The sequence below is a fragment of the Oncorhynchus mykiss genome, chromosome 8 (genome assembly GCF_013265735.2).
Source record: "Oncorhynchus mykiss isolate Arlee chromosome 8, USDA_OmykA_1.1, whole genome shotgun sequence".
Lineage (NCBI taxonomy): Eukaryota > Metazoa > Chordata > Actinopteri > Salmoniformes > Salmonidae > Oncorhynchus > Oncorhynchus mykiss.
Window position 1 is genome coordinate 70,757,396 of NC_048572.1, and position 22,182 is coordinate 70,779,577.

Here is a 22,182-nt window from a genome sequence, read left to right on the forward strand (position 1 = left end):
CATTCTTAATGGAGATGATTCATTGAGCTTAATTTGTACCTAGGAACTGGCACCAAGACTACATCATTTTGATAATGATACATCATGACTTGCCAAATATATGAGATATATTTTTAGTGCCCCTTATATAATTGCTGTGTGCTAAGGGAAATGCTAAGGGGAAATCTGATCTGCTAAACTGTTAACTTCTTACAAACAAATCAAGGAGCTCAGTATGCAGACCACTTATTGCAGTCAAGCACATTTTGCACATTTGGAAACAAGATAAGTCTTGTCATATCCAATGTGGTATAGGAATCTTGAAGGTGAAACCCTTCATTTGAAGTACAAAAGTACAAGTTGGATAATTTAAAAGAAAAATGAAATAAATAAAAAATAAGAATTAGAAATTCAATGACATACTGCATTTTCTCTGTATACATTGCATATTGTCTTATTGTGTAATACTAAAAGGAATGCATTATCATGTTACTAAAAAAGGAGAGTGCAGAGGCAACTCCAATGCACGCGTACATTAGCTGTCAGTTGTACACAATGAGCAACGCATCAAGTTATGACTGGTCGAAATCACACCAGATGTTACAATCAAGCCAATCGGCTTCAGCAACGCTGGTTCTTTGTCGAATGAAACATGTGTACGTTATCGGCGTCATCAGCTCCTACAATGAGTGGAAAGAGGGTGGGGTGACTCAGGAAAATAGCAGCTTTTGAACACCGAATAACCTGAAATCTGAGTTCACTGGTGAGTCAAAAAATCTACGGTTGCAATGTGATTTTTTTTGTCAAACTTGTTGAACATGTTTTATGACATGTATGGCGGGCTGTACACCTCAGTATATTGTTGAATTGTACTCGATGTAATGTGGTTAATACTGTATATGTTGGCTACCGGTTTCTGTCAAAGTGGGCTTGTAATTATTGCTAGCTTGCTAGTCCAGCAGTGTACGTTACCGTGGTAGTGCTAGCTACCGGTATACATTGATTAGCCAGCTAGCTAGCATGCTAACTATGTTTGGTTTGACAGCTAGCCACCTACTAGTTTGGAAGTTTCACTCACTACTCCACTTTCACTTTGGTTTGTGTGTGTCTTTTTAGTATGTGACACTTTGCACATTTGATCCACTTCCCGCGAGAAAGGGGACTGCAAATTGTAACCAAAACTCTCTACAACAACGTGGATATCAAAAAACAAGATAATGCTTGTAAAAAAAAAAGAAGATATTCAGCTATGAAGTCCTTTGACAAGTCTCAGCCACCAGAGATAAACTTCTTCATTTGTACACTGTGCTGACTGCTGCTCTGGTTTAACACAACATTGAACAGCATGGCACCACAATGGTACAGTGCAAATCAATACAGTAATTCAGTACCAGTCAGCTAGGTGTCCAAGACAGCTGATGCCCCTAAGCAGCTGCAAAAGAGATCTGAAATGGCCAATTCAACTTGGCATTTTTTCCTTATGTTATGATTTCTGCAGTCATCATTATCCATATTTGCCCGGTGTTAATTTGAGATGGAGAACAGCTATGTGTTTAATCATCAGAACGTTTTCATGTTGTGTCTTTGGCAATGTTTTCATTCCTGCTTTTCTTGAGCGCATATGTACACTGACTGAATATTTCTTCAGTCAGTGCGCAGAGGAGTACACTGTGTTCTAGTTGTACCAATAATAAATAGCGTTTGCACTGTCAGAGGATTACTACTCAGGCTGGCTTATATTTCATTCATATACAATACCAGTCAAAAGTTTGGACACTTGTTCATTCAAGGGTTTTCTTTATTTTTACTATTTTCTACATTGTACAATAATAGTGAAGACATCAAAACTATGAAATAACACACATGGAATCATGTAGTAACCAATATATTTTAGATTCTTCAAAGTAGCCCCCCCTTTGCCTTGGTGACTGCCAAGCGTGTGCAAAGCTTTCTCCCAACCAGTTTCACATGGAATGCTTTTCCATCAGTCTTGAAGGAGTTACCACATATGCTGAGAATTTGTTGGCTGCTTTTCCTTCAGTCTGCAGTCCAACTCATCCCAAACATCTCAATTGGGTTGAGGCCAGGTGACTGTGGAGGCCAGGTCATCTAATGCAGCACTTCATCACTCTCCTTGGTCAAATAGCACTTACAGAGCCTGGAGGTGTCATGGTAGCCATGCTGGTTAAGTGTCCCTTGAATTCTAAATAAATTACATGATGTCACCAGCAAAGCACCCCCACACCATCACATCTCCTCCATGCTTCAATGTGGGAACTACACATGTATAGATCATCCGTTCACCTACTCTGCGTCTCACAAACACAAGGTGGATGGAACCAATTTTTTTAATTTGGATTCATCAGACCAAAGGACAGATTCAATTCAATTTCTGAAGCTAGTAACTCTAATGAACTTATCTGCAGCAGAGGTAACTCTGGTTCTTCCTTTCCTTCCTCTCATCATAGCACTTGATGGTTTTTGCGACTGCACTTGAATGAACTTTAAAAGTTCTTAATGTTCCACGTTGACTGACCTTCATGTCTTAAAGAAATTGACTGTTGTTTGTCTTTGCTTATTTGAGCTGTTCTTGCCATAATATGGACTTGTTCTTTTACCAAATAAGGCTATATTCTGTATACCACCCCTACCTTGTCACAACACAACTGATTGGCTCAAATGCATGAAGAAGGAATGAAATTCCACAAATTTTACTTTTAACAAGGCACACCTGTTAATTGAAATGCATTCCAGGTGACTACCTCATGAAGCTGGTTGAGAGAATGCCAAGAGTGTGCAAAGCTGTCATCGAGGCAAAGGGTGGCTACTTTGAAGAATCTCTAACACTTTTTTTGGTTACTACATGATTCCAAATGTGTTATTTAGTAGTTTTGATGTCTTCACTTTTATTCTACAATGTAGAAAATGTAGAAAATAGTACAAATAAAGAAACCCTTGAATGAGTACGTGTCCAAACTTTTGACTGGTACTGTATACTAAAATAAAAAGGTCTATTGTTCCCTGAGGTATATAAATTCTGCATGACTGTAACAGTGTGTTTCTGTCATGGAGACTCAAGGCAGCAGGCTTTTGTTCTAGCCCAGCACTAACACCTGAGGGTTTGGCAGGGTGGCAGTTAGAGAATGACTGGTAATCTGAGGGTTGCAATCATGGCTTACGTCTGACACTGAAAGAATCTTGCGGGATTCACAGTAATCAGTCAACTGGCAACCAGAGGTTTCTGGCATCACTATCTCTGATACAACCTACAACCGTTGTGCCCTAGAGCAAGGTATATCTTAAACCAGGCTGAAAATGTGCCGGTTTCCACTTCAAGTCGATTTAATGGGCCACCAGCTTAAAAAAACAGGAAAATATGCGTTCTGTCTTAAAACACTATTTCCACCACCGTGTTAGTGGTTAATGCTGCTTCCGGATGTTGTGTACTGCATTCAGCAATCTGTTTACCCCTGGCTGAACAGTGTACGCAACATCAGGAAGTGGCATTAGCCACTAGTATGGTGGTGGGAAAAGGGGTTTTATTAAGAGTGTATGTATATTTTCCCAGTTTTGTTTTTAGACAGGCGCACCATTTAAATCAAGTCAAGAAGGAAACCAAGTAACCGACACATTTGCAAACTGAATGGAGGATGTTTTCTGAACGAACTGGTCGCCGGGGGACACAAGTGTCTCACCGTCTCGGCAGATTACAGTAGGACACCAACTTGACAAATGACGTAAGAATTAGAGGCATCTGGCGGAAGTAGGGGTACAGCCTGCCATGTGGTGTGTTAGTGGGACAGTGCAGCCCTCATATATATATATATATATATATATATATATATATATATATATATATATATATATATATATATATATATATATATATATATATACAGTGCCTTGCGAAAGTATTCGGCCCCCTTGAACTTTGCGACCTTTTGCCACATTTCAGGCTTCAAACATAAAGATATAAAACTGTATTTTTTTGTGAAGAATCAACAACAAGTGGGACACAATCATGAAGTGGAATGACATTTATTGGATATTTCAAACTTTTTTTAACAAATCAAAAACTGAAAAATTGGGCGTGCAAAATTATTCAGCCCCCTTAAGTTAATACTTTGTAGCGCCACCTTTTGCTGCGATTACAGCTGTAAGTCGCTTGGGGTATGTCTCTATCAGTTTTGCACATCGAGAGACTGACATTTTTTCCCATTCCTCCTTGCAAAACAGCTCGAGCTCAGTGAGGTTGGATGGAGAGCATTTGTGAACAGCAGTTTTCAGTTCTTTCCACAGATTCTCGATTGGATTCAGGTCTGGACTTTGACTTGGCCATTCTAACAACTGGATATGTTTATTTTTGAACCATTCCATTGTAGATTTTGCTTTATGTTTTGGATCATTGTCTTGTTGGAAGACAAATTTCTGTCCCAGTCTCAGGTCTTTTGCAGACTCCATCAGGTTTTCTTCCAGAATGGTCCTGTATTTGGCTCCATCCATCTTCCCATCAATTTTAACCATCTTCCCTGTCCCTGCTGAATAAAAGCAGGCCCAAACCATGATGATGTGTTCAGGGTGTTGCTTTTACGCCAAACATAACGTTTTGCATTGTTGCCAAAAAGTTACATTTTGGTTTCATCTGACCAGAGCACCTTCTTCCACATGTTTGGTGTGTCTCCCAGGTGGCTTGTGGCAAACTTTAAACAACACTTTTTATGGATATCTTTAAGAAATGGCTTTCTTCTTGCCACTCTTCCATAAAGGCCAGATTTGTGCAATATACGACTGATTGCTGTCCTATGGACAGAGTCTCCCACCTCAGCTGTAGATCTCTGCAGTTCATCCAGAGTGATCATGGGCCTCTTGGCTGCATCTCTGATCAGTCTTCTCCTTGTATGAGTTGAAAGTTTAGAGGGACTGCCAGGTCTTGGTAGATTTGCAGTGGTCTGATACTCCTTCCATTTCAATATTATCGCTTGTACAGTGCTCCTTGGGATGTTTAAAGCTTGGGAAATCTTTTTTTATCCAAATCCGGCTCTAAACTTCTTCACAACAGTATCTCGGACCTGCCTGGTGTGTTCCTTGTTCTTCATGATGCTCTCTGCGCTTTTAACGGACCTCTGAGACTATCACAGTGCATGTGCATTTATACGGAGACTTGATTACACACAGGTGGATTGTATTTATCATCATTAGTCATTTAGGTCAACATTGGATCATTCAGAGATCCTCACTGAACTTCTGGAGAGAGTTTGCTGCACTGAAAGTAAAGGGGCTGAATAATTTTGCACGCCCAATTTTTCAGTTTTTGATTTGTTAAAAAAGTTTGAAATATCCAATAAATGTCGTTCCACTTCATGATTGTGTCCCACTTGTTGTTGATTCTTCACAAAAAATACAGTTTTATATCTTTATGTTTGAAGCCTGAAATGTGGCAAAAGGTCGCAAAGTTCAAGGGGGCCGAATAATTTCGCAAGGCAGGGTAGCCTAGTGGTTAGAGCGTTGGACTAGTAACTGGAAGGTTGCAAGTTCAAACCCCCGAGCTGACAAGGTACAAATCTGTCGTTCTGCCCCTGAACAGGCAGTTAACCCACTGTTCCTAGGCCGTCATTGAAAATAAGAATTTGTTCTTAACTGACTTGCCTAGTAAAATAAAGGTAAAATAAATAAAATAAATATACACACACATACACACACACACAGACAGAGTGCCTTGCGAAAGTATTCGGCCCCCTTGAACTTTGCGACCTTTTGCCACATTTCAGGCTTCAAACATAAAGATATAAACCTGTATTTTTTTGTGAAGAATCAACAAGTGGGACACAATCATGAAGTGGAACGGCATTTATTGGATATTTCAAACTTTTTTAACAAATCAAAAACTGAAAAATTGGGCGTGCAAAATTATTCAGCCCCTTTACTTTCAGTGCAGCAAACTCTCTCCAGAAGTTCAGTGAGGATCTCTGAATTATCCAATGTTGACCTAAATGACTAATGATGATAAATACAATCCACCTGTGTGTAATAAAGTCTCCGTATAAATGCACATGCAGATATCCATAAAAAGTGTCGTTTAAAGTTTGCCACAAGCCACCTGGGAGACACACCAAACGTGGAAGAAGGTGCTCTGGTCACATGAAACCAAAATGGAACTTTTTGGCAACAATGCAAAACGTTATGTTTGGCGTAAAAGCAACACAGCTGAACACACCATCCCCACTGTCAAACATGGTGGTGGCAGCATCATGGTTTGGTCCTGCTTTTTTTCAGCAGGGACAGGGAAGATGGTTAAAATTGATGGGAAGATGGATGGAGCCAAATACAGGACCATTCTGGAAGAACCTGATGGAGTCTGCAAAAGACCTGAGACTGGGATGGAGATTTGTCTTCCAACAAGACAATGATCCAAAACATAAAGCAAAATCTACAATGGAATGGTTCAAAAATAAACATATCCAGGTGTTAGAATGGCCAAGTCAAAGTCCAGACCTGAATCCAATCGAGAATCTGTGGAAAAAACTGAAAACTGCTGTTCACAAATGCTCTCCATCCAACCTCACTGAGCTCAAGCTGTTTTGCAAGGAGGAATGGGAAAAAATGTCAGTCTCTCGATGTGCAAAACTGATAGAGACATACCCCAAGCGACTTACAGCTGTAATCGCAGCAAAAGGTGGCGCTACAAAGTATTAACTTAAGTGGGCTGAATAATTTTGCACGCCCAATTTTTCATTCATTCAGATCTAGGATGTGTTATTTTAGTGTTCCCTTTATTTTTTTGAGCAGTGTGTATGTGTGTGTGTGTGTGTATATATATATATATATATTAGTTGTGGTAGGTACTGTCTCAGCAAAATGACAAGTTTCAGTTGAGCTAATTGATAAACTGGCCTATATACAGGTATTCTGTTTCAACTAATCTATTTATTACCAGTAGATGAATCAGAGTTAGTGCTGGGTTGGAACGGAAGCCAGCATACGCTCAGTAGCTCTCCAGGACCAAGGTTGGTCCTGTACCTTATAGTATGGCTAACAACAACAGGCTTTTGTTCTGCTACTTGTGATTGTAGTACAGCACTTTAGAAGGCAATCCTTTTAAGCCATAGTGCGGAGCGATTAGTCCTTTTTTGAGGTCAGTTCGATTATCAACATTTTTAAAAATCAGGTTTTTGGTTTCTATTTTCTTTTGCGTGAAATGCCCTATGCATTATGTGGTTGAATGCTGTAACAACACAGAATAAAACAATTAAAAGTCCCATTACTGCTTATCACTTATTCACCATAATTTATTCACATGACTTTTATAAAATATTTCAGTTCTGCATATTGCATTTGTTTTTGTCAATTACTTTATTTTATTGTAAGTCATCTCATCTCTATAGAGCTACTGCCTATGCTGTCTGACAACACTATTTTAGTAGTTCAAAGTAAATAAGGCATACTTTTATAACTGCTGAATACCAACTATCAAATACTTGGATAATGTATTTTTAGGGAGAGAGACCTCGTGAAACAACTGCTCACTATACCTCTCCATTGCACATTTTTCTCTATTCTAAGTGTCTGTCCCACTTAATGTAGCAGGCATAAAATAAACAGACTGGACAAGTAGGTATGCAATAGATGATGGTTATTGTAGTTAATTACCACAGCTAAACTATGTAGACTGTTGGCCTGTTATTTAAAGCATTGAGCTCACAGAAAAATAGAACAAAATTGAATTTAAGTAATTGAACCAACATCAATCAATTAGTTGTTTTTGGAAACTAAAAATAAATAAATTGGTTAATACTCAGTGCTAGCCATCAGAGGGTTGGTTTTCAGTGCAACATTAATGAAACTGCTTACCAGTATGCAAAATAAAAAAAATAACTAGAATTGGTCCCATATGTCCCAGTCACAGATCCACTATTATTCTTCTGCATTTCAGCAATATAATAACCATTAATATTGTTATGTAAATTAAATCCAACAAGCAATTGAATTCTCACTCGCCCAAATAATGAGAATATAGAAAACCAAGAAGCACAATAGATGCATAATTTTATTATAAAGGCCTGGCATTTAAATGTCTTCAAGTAGGCCACCTATTGCTATTAACTCCGAGGCACGAAATAAACAAAACATTTTGCGTTTGAGTGAGAAAGGGTCCCTATGTCCCTTCGTTTATATTAGTGGAATTCGCCGTCCACCTTCCAAGAAGCGCACCGCCACCCCATCAGTCACGTGGTTGGTTAGGGTGCAGTGACGTCACCAGAGACAGATTTGTGAAGAATAAGCAGACTAGAGAACGAGCCCGAGGTGCGTCACTTTATATTGCATCGTCCTTTCATAGAGAGAGAGAGCAGATAATCTGTTCAATATTTTAGAGACCCAATGCCTGGTCCCACCCAAGCACTGTCCCCAAATGGAGAGAATAACAACGACATCATCCCAACGGACGGATCCAACTGCATTCCTTACAGAAAAAATACAGTGCGAGGAGAGCGCGCCTACAGGTAAATCAGTGCAAATGCCGCAGTTGGCGTGGTTTCATAGCAAGGCTTTGAGCACAAGGTTGCTGCAAAACCCTGAACATTTGTTTCACGAGCATTGAATGTTTTCCATGCCACGGTCTAGTGCTATTTCGATTCCGTTACAATGAATCGGCTCGTGCAATAGTGCATGTATTGCCTTCTTGGTGACTTGTCATTATCAAATCCAACATGTACGTGCTGTTTCTTAATCATGGGTTAAATCGTTTTCAGGAGGCCTCTGCAAGTTAACAATTCTGCCAAAGCGAAATACGTGACATTTACAGTGATAAAACGGCACAAATTATGTGGCGAGTTGGAAATAAGACCGTTGTCAGAAAGACTACCCCGTTAGCTTGCTCCATTATCACATACACAGTCACTGTCTTGACTATAACGTTAATGATTGCAAGTAGCTGCTATACTATTTTTGTTGGTCCAAACCCTACCTAATCGTGTGTTCTGGGAAAAGGGGCACCTTTACTGTCTTAGTTATTCCTTGTATTATATGACATGGTTATAAAACCAGTCTGTTCAAATGATAAGCTCTTCTGTCTGGGTCAAGTATAGCCAATGAGCTAACTGGCTAACAAAGCTAGCAGTACATCCGCTTTGTTGACACGAGAACGGCTGTCCTTTTTATCATTGCGAAATCAATGAAATAGGATAGTTCGAAACCGAAACTCCAGTCCAAATTTGGTCAGTTTGGGTCATTGGAATAAATTATGCGCTTGATGTAATTGTAGCCTAACGTTAGCTGTTACCGTAATGGAAATGCATTGTCCGTCTGCCGCTAAGTGGCCAGCCCTTCTTGTTATCTGTGACAGTGGGATGTAAGATTATTAGCTAAGTGTTTGGTATGGTGGAGCGATAGAACACTAGACATTAGTAGGCCCGTTTTTTATTTCTGATACTCATCTGAGAATATGAAATGGTGCAATAACAACTCGGGTCTTACATTTTGACATTATGGGTTCCAGCCTCATCATTTAGAATGAAATAATACCAAAGCGGTGAAAAGCGCTATTTTGTTGCACTTTTACAATGTTCTTGCATAATGTAGGCTACACTCGTCAAAGACCATGTTTGAAGTTACTGTGATCACTATGGTTATCAACAGTTTCACACATTATACTATTCATGCTATTTGTTTGCACTGTGAGAGCTTACACCATGTTAATTTCACTTTGCTCCATTGATGTTTCTTAAAACTCACAATAGCCAGCTTCATTATGAAGATACGTTTTTTTATATCCTCATGCAATGTCTCCTCATCACATGTAGATTTGTAGTACAACTATACTCAAACTTCACTCAAATTCAATACTCTTCTGAATGCTTTTTCCGTATTTGTTTGAGCCCTCTCCTGTTATGAGTGTATTTGCATGTTTAGTGTTGATAGTGTTTGTATCCATTGCTGTTTTAATTGGACATCCTTTATTTTTATATATGTGTTACTAACATGTTATCACATTACTAGACCTTGGCTTAATTTCGTACAGTATCTAGTAGCTGTGGTTATATGACTATGTTTACTTGCTTGCTGTCAAATCAGTGAGTTTCCCCTTGATGGTTTGTATTGTTGTTGTCTGCCTTGCTTAATCTTTTAATGGCAGTAGTTGAAAATGATATGCAGGCTTTTATCTGTTGGTCAACAATTGTGTGTACAGAATGTTGGCTAACCATTATGTAAAGGGGATACAATTTTTTTTCCTTATTTTGAGATGGTAATGTTTTGTAGAAAGTGAATTATAACTGACAGAGATGCCTTCCTGTCTTTTGCAGTTGGGGGATGGCGGTCAACGTATATTCTACCTCAATAACCCAGGAGACTATGAGCAGGCATGATATCACTGCCTGGGTTAATGATCTTCTCGGTCTGAACTACACTAAAGTGGAGCAGCTTTCCTCAGGTACGAATAATTACCCTCTTAACTCTGCTGCAAACTGTGCTTCCTCCCAGAACCAAGGACCTCAGGATATAGGCCTAGCATAAGAAGGGAGATGCAGGATGATACTATAGGTATTGGATGAGAAACAGATGGCCATTCTTTTCCTCTCTTATATGCCCAACTTCTGCTGATAACCCTCTAATAGGCATAGTAATATGTATAATCAAAGAAACCTGGTGTAACCCCAACCTTGCTCCTAACCTAACCTTGCTCTTGACAGAGAAGACGGACTGTGCTATTAATAAAACTAGTTTGCGCACTTGCTGTGCCTACCATGCCATGGCTACCCCAAGTAATCCAATCTCTCCTGAACCACACACAGTCCTGTCGCAAGGTGTGCTAATGGTACTAATTCCATGGTCTCTAGTCTGTGTCTTTTAATTGAAAGGATGTGTTGTGCACAGGTTTGCTAATGGCAGTACAGTGACACATTTCCATCAAGCATGTGCCTGAAAAATATAATTTGTTTGCACTTGTATCAGAAGAGAAACAAGCAGTAATTTTTGTCACACATCTCAATTCCCTTCTAGGAGCAGCCTACTGCCAGTTCATGGATTTGCTGTTCCCTGGTTGCGTCCATCTTAAGAAGGTTAAGTTCCAGGCTAAATTCGAGCATGAGTACATTCATAACTTCAAGCTGCTGCAGGCCTCTTTCAAGAGAATGAATGTGGACAAGGTGAGAGGATGAGGCCAAGTAGTGTCCTGACGTGACCTACCGTAGCTGCTAATGACAGTTAGTTGCATTGGCAAGGCTATATTAGATAGAACACACACAAAGTTCCTTCATTTTTTTCCCTTCTAATTTGTCAAGTCACATGAGGTCCAGATTATTAAAATAATTGGGGTAATTGTTTATCTTGATAATTTATTTCCACTTCTCCTCTTTAAAGATTATTCCTGTGGAGAAGCTTGTGAAAGCCAGATTTCAGGACAACCTTGACTTCATCCAGTGGTTTAAGAGGTTCTTTGATGCCAACTATGACGGTAAGGATTACGACCCACTTCAGGCCAGACAGGGTCAGGATGCCATCCCCCCACCTGACCCCGGTGAGCAGATCTTCAACCTGCCAAAAAAGTCCCAACACCACGCAGCCAGCTCCCCCACTGCAGGTAAGACCAGCTACCTGAGGGGTCTAACTAATAGAAAGCAGGATCAATGTGTTAGCCAGATAACTTGCCTAAATATTAGGAAATAATGTTGTTGTTTTTTAAAGATGTGCTTGAAATGAGCATGGTCTAACTGACTCAACAACCAAAAACACATAAGTTTAGCTTTCTTAATGAACCAGAACATTTGTTTAATTCTGGTTGTTTATCAAAGTTAGCCTGCTAACTCATTGATCCTGTTTTGTAGGACACCCCTCTGGACAACAGACATTGTTTATGTAGTTTATGTTCATATAGTCCTCTTTAATGAACCTATATCAGTCCTCTTTACTCTGGGGTAAAAAGAAAAGGCAAAATAACTGTTATTTTTGTATTCACACTGCCCATGCCTTTGAATAAGAACTCAACTCTTTTGCCAGTTGATTTTATGCTTAGTGCTATCGAGGCTCTTTGGGACGTTCCTACCCTAAATCCTAACCTTAACCCTTACCTTTCCTTAACCCTTAACTATTTTAAATGTTAACTTCCATGGGGTAACGTCAGAGTTGGGACGTCCCAACGATCCCGGATAGCACGTCTCTTGATTTTGTATCCTATGTTGTGATTATTGCCAAGTATGTTGTCTTCTCACATTATTCAAACCCCACAAACGAAATAAACAGCGTATGAAGCTTTCTTAGCATATAGATCACATAGTGCAAACAAATAATCTGAACGTCGTGTCAGTACAAAACTCCACACATAATTTGGAATTTCTCTGCGTTCTTGACAATCGCTAATCAATATCCAAAAACGGCACACGTTTTTTTCCACTAACCTTATCTTTTCTCTTTTGTAGCACCAATGTGAGGGATTATGGCAGGGGAAACGGTGTTGCATTATTGTAGTGCAGTAATAATGACAAGCGAACCTGGGAAGCTTTGGGTTCGCATTGCCCTAAAAACGGGAACCGGACCACGGAATTCAAGCGAACCGAACTCAGACCACCCCTTGATGGTCTCAGTTTGGTTCACTTCAGGGGCTCTTTTGAGGGTCTGAGTTCCTTTTTTAAATTTTACCTTTATTTAACTAGGCAAGTCAGTGTTCACACTGAATGAAAAATTAACAAACCGAGGTGAGTTCACAGAAATTGGCTGGAAGGGACCAAGTGTGAACACCCTGACATGACCAGATTATTTACATTTTCTGACATATCTTTGTGTTCAGGAGCCACCAGGGCAAGTGCAACAACTCCGAAACAAAACCCCTGCAGCCCCCATCCATCCTCCAGACCCTCTTCAGCGAAAAGAATCCCAGTTGCAACTCCAACGACAACTCCGGCCAAAGGAGAGCGGGAACTGGAAGCACAGGTCACAGGGCTCAACGACCAGGTATAAAGTCACTACTACAGAATAATTACAACGTAATATATGTTACTACAACAGCGTCATTACAATTTAATATATCTAAGTTGGACTCACTGTTTAGATTTGTAAGAAGGATATGTATGTATTGTTTTTGACAAAACCAATATGACAAGTAATTACAAACTGCATTGAATGATCATTCCATAATCCTGATTTTCCAAGGATTAGATTACTGTTAAACCCTAAACATGAAAACGATCCAAGTAATAAGCGGTTGGGGATCAGAGGAACAGTGGTGTATTACAGCTAGATTTTTAAGATGGTGCGCTGTCCAACTTTGTGACCATTTTGTATTTTATTGACAAGGGAAAAATCATTAATACTGCACATCATTATACAAAACAGTTTCCACACAAAGAAAATTGTGGTGTGTGAAGTAAAACAAATAGATGATAGTAATATCAACTTGTCTGTATGATACTAATACTACTTTTCCTCATTTTGTGTACAGGTGAACACATTAAAACTTGCACTTGAGGGTGTGGAGAAGGAGAGGGACTTTTACTTTGGAAAGCTGCGGGATGTGGAAGTCCTGGCACAGGAACAAGGTCAGGAGAGCGCCCAGTTCGTGGAGCGGCTAATGGAGATTCTGTACTCTGCAGACGAACAGGTCAGTCGGCTGTATTTGATTGGCTCTTCATTGATTGATCATTCATAGGAATTTCCCAGAGGCGATTGGGTGTGGGTTGCTGTTGTGCAACGTTTGTTTTAGGTTCTAGAAGGTTGGTACTGGATTGGATAGCAAAGGTTTTGCTAATTGTTCAAGGACCTCATTTTCTTTGTAATCACAGGCCTTTGTTTGATTGATCAATTGATTTAGGTTGCTGGTGCTGTTAATTACTTGAAAAGACCTATGGTGGCTCTGGCCCTGACATTTTGTTATGACTGCTTGTGTCCCTTCAGGAAGGTGCAGGAGAGGTGGATGGAGAAGATGTGGATCCAGGGGTCCATGAAGAGGATGTTCCTGATGATCAGCAGGATGAGTACTGACTGCCATCACTCCTTGTTCTTGCCCCGGGCCCCACCACAACGCCATGCCCTTTTGTTTTGTGAGAATTTTGTTACAGGTTTTATTTTTTATTATTTTTTTCTCATTTGTATTTTCTTCCCCTCGTGGTTTGTTTATTTTTTTTGTTCTCCTGAAGACTGAGCACATGAAACAACCTCATGCAAAGAAACATGACCCTAGTTTATTTTATATATATATATATATATATATATATATATATATATACAGTGCCTTGCGAAAGTATTCGGCCCCCTTGAACTTTGCGACCTTTTGCCACATTTCAGGCTTCAAACAAAGATATAAAACTGTATTTTTTTGTGAAGAATCAACAACAAGTGGGACACAATCATGAAGTGGAACGACATTTATTGGATATTTCAAACTTTTTTAACAAATAAAAAACAGAAAAATTGGGCGTGCAAAATTATTCAGCCCCCTTAAGTTAATACTTTGTAGCGCCACCTTTTGCTGCGATTACAGCTGTAAGTCGCTTGGGGTATGTCTATCAGTTTTGCACATCGAGAGACTGACATTTTTTCCCATTCCTCCTTGCAAAACAGCTCGAGCTCAGTGAGGTTGGATGGAGAGCATTTGTGAACAGCAGTTTTCAGTTCTTTCCACAGATTCTCGATTGGATTCAGGTCTGGACTTTGACTTGGCCATTCTAACACCTGGATATGTTTATTTTTGTACCATTCCATTGTAGATTTTGCTTTATGTTTTGGATCATTGTCTTGTTGGAAGACAAATCTCCATCCCAGTCTCAGGTCTTTTGCAGACTCCATCAGGTTTTCTTCCAGAATGGTCCTGTATTTGGCTCCATCCATCTTCCCATCAATTTTAACCATCTTCCCTGTCCCTGCTGAAGAAAAGCAGGCCCAAACCATGATGCTGCCACCACCATGTTTGACAGTGGGATGGTGTGTTCATGGTGATGAGCTGTGTTGCTTTTACGCCAAACATAACGTTTTGCATTGTTGCCAAAAAGTTCAATTTTGGTTTCATCTGACCAGAGCACCTTCTTCCACATGTTTGGTGTGTCTCCCAGGTGGCTTGTGGCAAACTTTAAACAACACTTTTTATGGATATCTTTAAGAAATGGCTTTCTTTTTACCACTCTTCCATAAAGGCCAGATTTGTGCAATATACGACTGATTGTTGTCCTATGGACAGAGTCTCCCACCTCAGCTGTAGATCTCTGCAGTTCATCCAGAGTGATCATGGGCCTCTTGGCTGCATCTCTGATCAGTCTTTTCCTTGTATGAGTTGAAAGTTTAGAGGGACGGCCAGGTCTTGGTAGATTTGCAATGGTCTGATACTCCTTCCATTTCAATATTATCGCTTGCACAGTGCTCCTTGGGATGTTTAAAGCTTGGGAAATCTTTTTGTATCCAAATCCGGCTTTAAACTTCTTCACAACAGTATCTCGGACCTGCCTGGTGTGTTCCTTGTTCTTCATGATGCTCTCTGCGCTTTTAACGGACCTCTGAGACTATCACAGTGCAGGTGCATTTATACGGAGACTTGATTACACACAGGTGGATTGTATTTATCATCATTAGTCATTTAGGTCAACATTGGATCATTCAGAGATCCTCACTGAACTTCTGGAGAGAGTTTGCTGCACTGAAAGTAAAGGGGCTGAATAATTTTGCACGCCCAATTTTTCAGTTTTTGATTTGTTAAAAAAGTTTGAAATATCCAATAAATGTCGTTCCACTTCATGATTGTGTCCCACTTGTTGTTGATTCTTCACAAAAAAAATACAGTTTTATATCTTTGTTTGAAGCCTGAAATGTGGCAAAAGGTCGCAAAGTTCAAGGGGGCCGAATACTTTCGCAAGGCACTGTATATATATATATATATATATTCCTCTGCTGTTCTACATTCTGTGTGTTATTGTGACTGTTGTGAAATGCTGTAGGCAGGTGGCTGTTATTACATACTGCCACATGCAGACAAGCTCAGAACATCACAGAAGTTTCCAAGGACAGTGACAAAGGGTGAAAAAAATAAGTCATCCAAAATTCTAGATGTGACAAAATGTTGTAGTATGGAGTGGACAGATAGTGTTTTTATCTGTCAGCAAGCGTTATGTATGTTGCCAGCTTCGGTCGGTCCCATGATCCTTCCATTATGTACGTTGTTTCAAAGTTATTGTTTATTTGATTTTTTTATTACATATCAACCATATTAATCATGAGAATGCAATAAGAAAATGCCCTGAAGGGCTCGTAGTATCTCCTAAATAACCTTCCTCCATATGTTGCACTGACATTTGACTCTGGAATGGATAATACTGTATGTCCATATACTCACAATTCACACAATTACAAATTAATTACAAAAACAATAATTAAAGCTTAGAAGACTCGATATTGCCTTTCTACATGAAGTGAGGCAGTATGGTCCATGAGAATCATGAATGAAAAGCAGTAGTGAGTTAGTCACATACTAGTCACAATTTGTCTATCTTCATGAATTCTAAGAATTCTGATAAATTAATCAGTGTACTCAAAAATGCCTATTTTGCACCAGATTTGGTGCATCAGTGACAGAAACAAGTTTGTTTCGGTATGGCTTCATCATAAGGGAAGGGAGCTCATTTTAGTGTAGACTAGTATGACCACAATGACATTTATTTTCAACTTTAGTTTTAACAGCAACTAACCATCTTCGTATTCAGTGGAAGTCAGGTATATTTCAGATGTTTTCATATGACTTTTGAACCACATGTCTTAGGGAAAGTTGTGAGTCAGTTCACTGAGTAATTTGACATACTATATTCCAAGTACGTACATTGTATACCTTTTTTAATGTTGCATTTATTCTTATTGAACTTGGCAGTGCACCATAATGCTTTAGTCATATATTGTGTAAATGAAAAGGAATGTAAACATGTGCTGTCAATAATTATATATTTTTTTTCTGATGTCCCACTCATTATGCATTCCCCAAAACTTGTTGCATGTTTGCATTTTATTTGTGAATAACTTGACCTGCTTTTTAAATATTTAATAATAAAAAATAACTATGTTAAGTGAGATGTGTTTTTGTATGTTTAACTTGCGTTTTGAAAGCTGTTGAGATTTGAATGGATTTACTGTAATAAAACCTTTCACCTTTTCAGTCAAAGTGAGTTTTTCATTATGTTGTATCATCCATCAAATATCCAACCTTCAATATTATTCACTGCGACAGTTGATATTTAAAAAAAATGTAAGGAACGAAAACTGTTCATTTGGATTTGGCAGTGCAGTGGTCAATGAGGTATTGATGCCCAAAACAGGCTCTGTCTATTTGATGTGTTTACTGAAGGAACCGACTCCATTTGGGTTTGCTTTGCACCAAAATAGTACACTTTGTCTAGTGTTTCTGTTCCAGTCTATTTATTTTTTATTTATTTAACCTTTATTTAACTAGGCAAGTCAGTTAAGAACACATTCTTATTTACAATGATGTATTGCAGTAACAGTAAGGCACTGTAGAGTTGATTGAAGTCATTAAAATTAAATTTCCTCAATGAATCCTCTAACATTTGTCAGCTTAGAACCAAGTTCTCTGCTGCAAACTCAGAGGCCTGACAAGTGGTAGATATATAGCCTCTTGCTATTTACCTACTAAGTCATTAAACCTAAATAAATCAACAAATAATGGAGTTTTTCAGTGTCGAACTGCTTCCAGCATTTTCTATTTAATGAACGTAAGCACTGTTCAACAAGCAAATGACTGTAGTACAAGGTGCGTCACCAACCTTTAGTACTACATTTCCCAGAAGTCAACAATAAGTCAATATCGTAAAAATTAATGAAAACAAAATTGTGCTTATTGGTCTTCATTTAAGGTTAGGCATAAAGTTACGAGTGTGTTTAAGGTTAGGTTTAAAATCTGATTTTAAGAAGAGAAACTATAATTGCCAGGGTTTTTGACTTCGTGGTTGTGGGACAACAAACAGAAGGGGTAAGACATGTCACAGGGGCTATAAAGCTGACGCATCTGTTCAGAACGTTTTTCTCACCACCAAATGTGGTAGTGAGAGGAAGTCTGTGAATTTTCTCATCGATGAAACATCTGATCTTAATAAATGTTTATATTTACAGCACAGTGCACAATGTTTTATAGACTTAACGCTTGGCCACCGTTTTTTTTTAAATTGCGCGGTTTTTGATAGACAGCAAGGTCGAATTGAGTTTGTGCACACGCGCACTTCACCGAGGAGGCGTTCCCTAACGGAAAAATGCAAAGACAGCATGTGTCTGGCATAACGTGCCAATAGGTTCTCACAAGCTTGCCATGCTTCATTTGCTCCCACTGTAAACGACACAGATGAACTGTCTTGGGTTAGTTATAAATATATTTGATGGGACGTTAGAAAATGTAACCACTTCCTGAAAACGGTGCGCCAATAAGAAAAATTGTGGACAGCCAGCTGGTAATTTCATATTAGTGCTGGGCGATTAACTGAATTGTCGGTTATTTTGGGGTTTTTAAACAACTAATTGACCGATGTCGGTTCAATTATTTGAATTCCGTTTCGTTCGTTTGTTTAATGTAAGTTTAATGCGCAATATTGCACAGTTTGGTTTCTCGAGAGAAAAATCTAATTCCATCATGAACTCTGCGATTTAGTGGGGAGTTGTAGTTTCCAACAGACCAATATTGTACATAGTTTAGAGCAGTAAACGTAGTTATTAACTACAATGACCTTAATCCATTGCGCATCTACTTGTTCTGTTTTTATTTTATGCCAGCTAAGGAAGAGCCAGAAGAATGCGCTATCATGAGGGAACAGCTGTTGCTTTGCGAGGTATCCCCACAAATCTCGTCGTTTTTTTCTTTGTATCCCTACCTAAAAATACATTATCTAAGTGATTGATAGTTGGTATTCAGCAATCATAAAAATATGCCTTATTTACTTAGAAAAACGACAAAATGGTGATTTAGTCAGAAATCATAAGCAGTAGCTCAGTAGATATGATATGACTTGGAATGAAATAACGAAGTCATCAATAAAACAAATGCAATATACACAACGACAGAAATGTTTTATTAAATAGTGTGAATAAATAATGGTTAATAAGTAATAAGCAGTAATGGGCAGTCACAATCGTGAATCGTAATGGGCAGTCACCATCATGGGACTTTTTACTAATTGTTTTATTCTGTGTTACAGCATTCAACTCAAATAATTGATACGGAAATCTTTATTTTTTAAATAAACTAACCGAAACCGAACCGGCCTCAAAAAGCATTAATCGCTCAGCACTATTTCATATAGTTCTACTGGCTAAACTATCATATCTCACAAAATTGAGGTATGATTAGACCTATCATGTCCTATATCACTCACACAAAACGTCATATAGCTATTTGCCAATATTACTTTTCAAGGAAAGGTAATTTTCTCTGACTAGTCTGCTTTCTTTCTAGCTAACTGTTAGCTAACTCTATCTTGCTCTGGTTCCATTGCGCGGCGACAACAATGCTCCATTGATTCTTTCATAGATAATCAATTTTGTTTAGTGACATTATATCACCAAAGTGAAGAAGTGTCTAAAGTGTTAGTCAAGGTAATTGAGGTAATGTGTACATGTAGGTAGAGTTCAAGTGACTATGCATAGATAATAAACAGCAGTGTTGAAGAGGGGGGAGAGGGCAATGCAAATAGTCTGGGTAGACATTTGATTAGCTGTTCAGGAGTCTTATGGCTTGGGGGTAGAAGCTGTTAAGAAGCCTTTTGGAACTAGACTTGGCGCTCCGGTACCGTTTGCCATGCGGTAGCAGAGAGAACAGTTTATGACTAGGGTGGCTGGAGTCTTTGAAAACACCACCTGGTATAGAGGTCCTGGATGGCAGGAAGTTTGGCCCCAGTGATGTACTGGGCCGTACGCACTACACTCTGTAGTGCCTTGTGGTCGAAGGCCGAGCAGTTGCCATACCAGGCAGTGATGCAACCAGTCAGGATGCTCTCGATGGTGCAGCTGTGGAACCTTTTGAGGATCTGAGAACTCATGCCAAATCTTATCAGTCACCTGAGGGGGATAAGGTTTTGTCGTGCCTGCTTCATGACTAACTCTATGTGCTTGGACCATGTTAGTTGTTGGCGATGTGGACATGGAGGAACGTGAAGCTCTCAACCTGCTCCACACAGCCCTGTCGATGAGAATGGAGGCGTGCTCTGTCCTTTTTTTCCTGTAGTCTACAATCATCTCCTTTGTCTTTATCACGTTGAAGGAGAGGCTGTTGTCCTGGCACCACATGGCCAGGTCTCTGACCTCCTCCCTATAGGCTGTCTCGTCGTTGTCGGTGATCAGGCCTACAACTTTTGTGTCATCGGCAAACTTAAGGATGGTGTTGGAGTCGTGCCTTGCCGTGCAGTCATGAGTGAACAGGGAGAACAGGAGGGGACTGAGCACACACCGCTGGGGGGCACGCACCGCTGGGGGGCTCCTGTTGGCGGATTTGTTGTTACCCAACCTTACGACCTGGGGCGGCCCGTCAGGCAGTCCAGGATCCAGTTGCAGAGGGAGATGTTTATTCCCAGGGTCCTTAGCTTATTGATGAGCTTTGAGGGCACTATGGTGTTGAGCTGTAGTCAATGAATAGCATTCTCACATACACTACCGTTCAAAAGTTTGGGGTCACTTACAAATGTCGTTGTTATTGAAAGAAAAGCAAATTTTGTCCATTAAAATAACATAAAATTGATCAGAAATACAGTGTAGACATTGTTAATGTTGTTTATGACTATTGTAGCTGGAAACAGCAGATTTTTTATGGAATATCTACATAGGTGTACATAGCCCATTATCAGCAGCCATCATTCCTGTGTTCCAATGACAAGTTGTGTTAGCTAATCCAAGTGTATCATTTTAAAAGGCTAATTGATCATTAGAAAACCCTTTTGCAATTATGTTAGCACATCTGAAAACTGTTGGTCTGATTAAAGAAGCAATAAAACTGGCCTTCTTTAGACTAGTTGAGTATCTGGAGCATCAGCATTTGTGCGTTCAATTACAGGCTCAAAATGGCCATAAACAAATAACCTTCTGAAACTTGTCAGTTTAATCTTGTTCTGAGAAATGAAGGCAATTCCATGCGAGAAATTGGCAAGAAACTGAAGATCTGGTACAACGCTGTGTACTACTCCCTTCACAGAAAAGGCGCAAACTGGCTCTAATCAGAATAGAAAGATGAGTGGGAGGCCCCGGTGAACAAGAGGACAAGTACATTAGAGTGTCTAGTTTAAGAAACAGATGCCTCACAAGTCCTCAACTGGCAACTTCATTAAATAGTACCCGCAAAACACCAGTCTTATCATCAACAGTGATGCTTGCCTGTCAGGAGGATGGATTATCTTGGCAAAGGAGAAATGCTCACTAACAGAGATGTGAACAAATTTGAGAGAAATACGCTTTTTGTCTGTATGGACAATTTCTTATATCTTTTATTTTAGCTCATGAAACATGGGGCCAACACTTTATATGTTGCATTTATATTTTTTCAGTGTAGTTGGTTGGTTTAGTTATATACTTTGCAGTATTTTACAAAGGAGGTAATTTATTTTTCAGAGCAAAATGGAGGTGCAAAATATATTACAAGGACATCAATTGTATGTTCTGTGGTTAGTGTCAGAAAAGTGAGGAGAGATCCTTCAATCACTGCCACGTCTGCTACCAAGTCCCGGGAAAGAGCTTTTTGGACACTCCTGTGATATACGGTTGAAGTCGGAAGTTTACATACACCTTAGCCAAACACATTTAAACTCAGTTATTCATAATTCCTGACATTTAATCCTAGTAAAAATTACTTGATTTAGGTCAGTATGGTTCACCACTTTATTTTAAGAATGTGAAATGTCTGAATAATAGTAGAGATAATTATTTATTTCAGCTTTTATTTATTTGATCACATTCCAAGTGGGTCAGAAGTTTACATGCACTCAATTAGTGTTTGGTAGCATTGCCTTAATTTTTAAAAACTTGGGTCAAATGTTTCAGGTAGCCTTCTACAAGCTTCCCACAATAAGCTGGGTGAATTTTGGCCCATTCTTCCTGACAGAACTTGTGTAACTGAGTCAGGTTTGTAGGCCTTGCTCGCACACGCTTTTTCAGTTCTGCCCACAAATGTTCTATAGGTTTGAGGTCAGGGCTTTGTGATGGACATTCCAATACCTTGACTTTGTTGTCCTTGAGCCATTTTGCCACAACTTTGGA

The 22,182-nt window shown here is 39.3% G+C and overlaps 1 protein-coding gene across 2 annotated transcripts; it reads left to right on the forward strand.

Annotated features, from left to right (window-relative positions):
* The first annotated feature begins 608 nt into the window (after nt 1-608).
* Nucleotides 609-14,165, forward strand: LOC110530464 (microtubule-associated protein RP/EB family member 2). Of its 2 annotated transcripts, none has more exons than XM_021613542.2 (7): nt 609-742; nt 10,278-10,405; nt 10,975-11,120; nt 11,335-11,554; nt 12,758-12,921; nt 13,409-13,567; nt 13,861-14,165. In XM_021613542.2, the coding sequence occupies exons 2-7, from the start codon at nt 10,285-10,287 to the stop codon at nt 13,945-13,947; spliced, it is 897 nt and encodes a 298-aa protein (XP_021469217.1). In that variant the 5' UTR covers nt 609-742; nt 10,278-10,284; the 3' UTR covers nt 13,948-14,165. The 2 variants fall into 2 exon arrangements, with proteins under 2 accessions (XP_021469217.1, XP_021469216.1); XM_021613541.2 differs by lacking the exon at nt 609-742 and adding an exon at nt 8,228-8,477.
* The last annotated feature ends 8,017 nt before the right edge of the window (nt 14,166-22,182 follow it).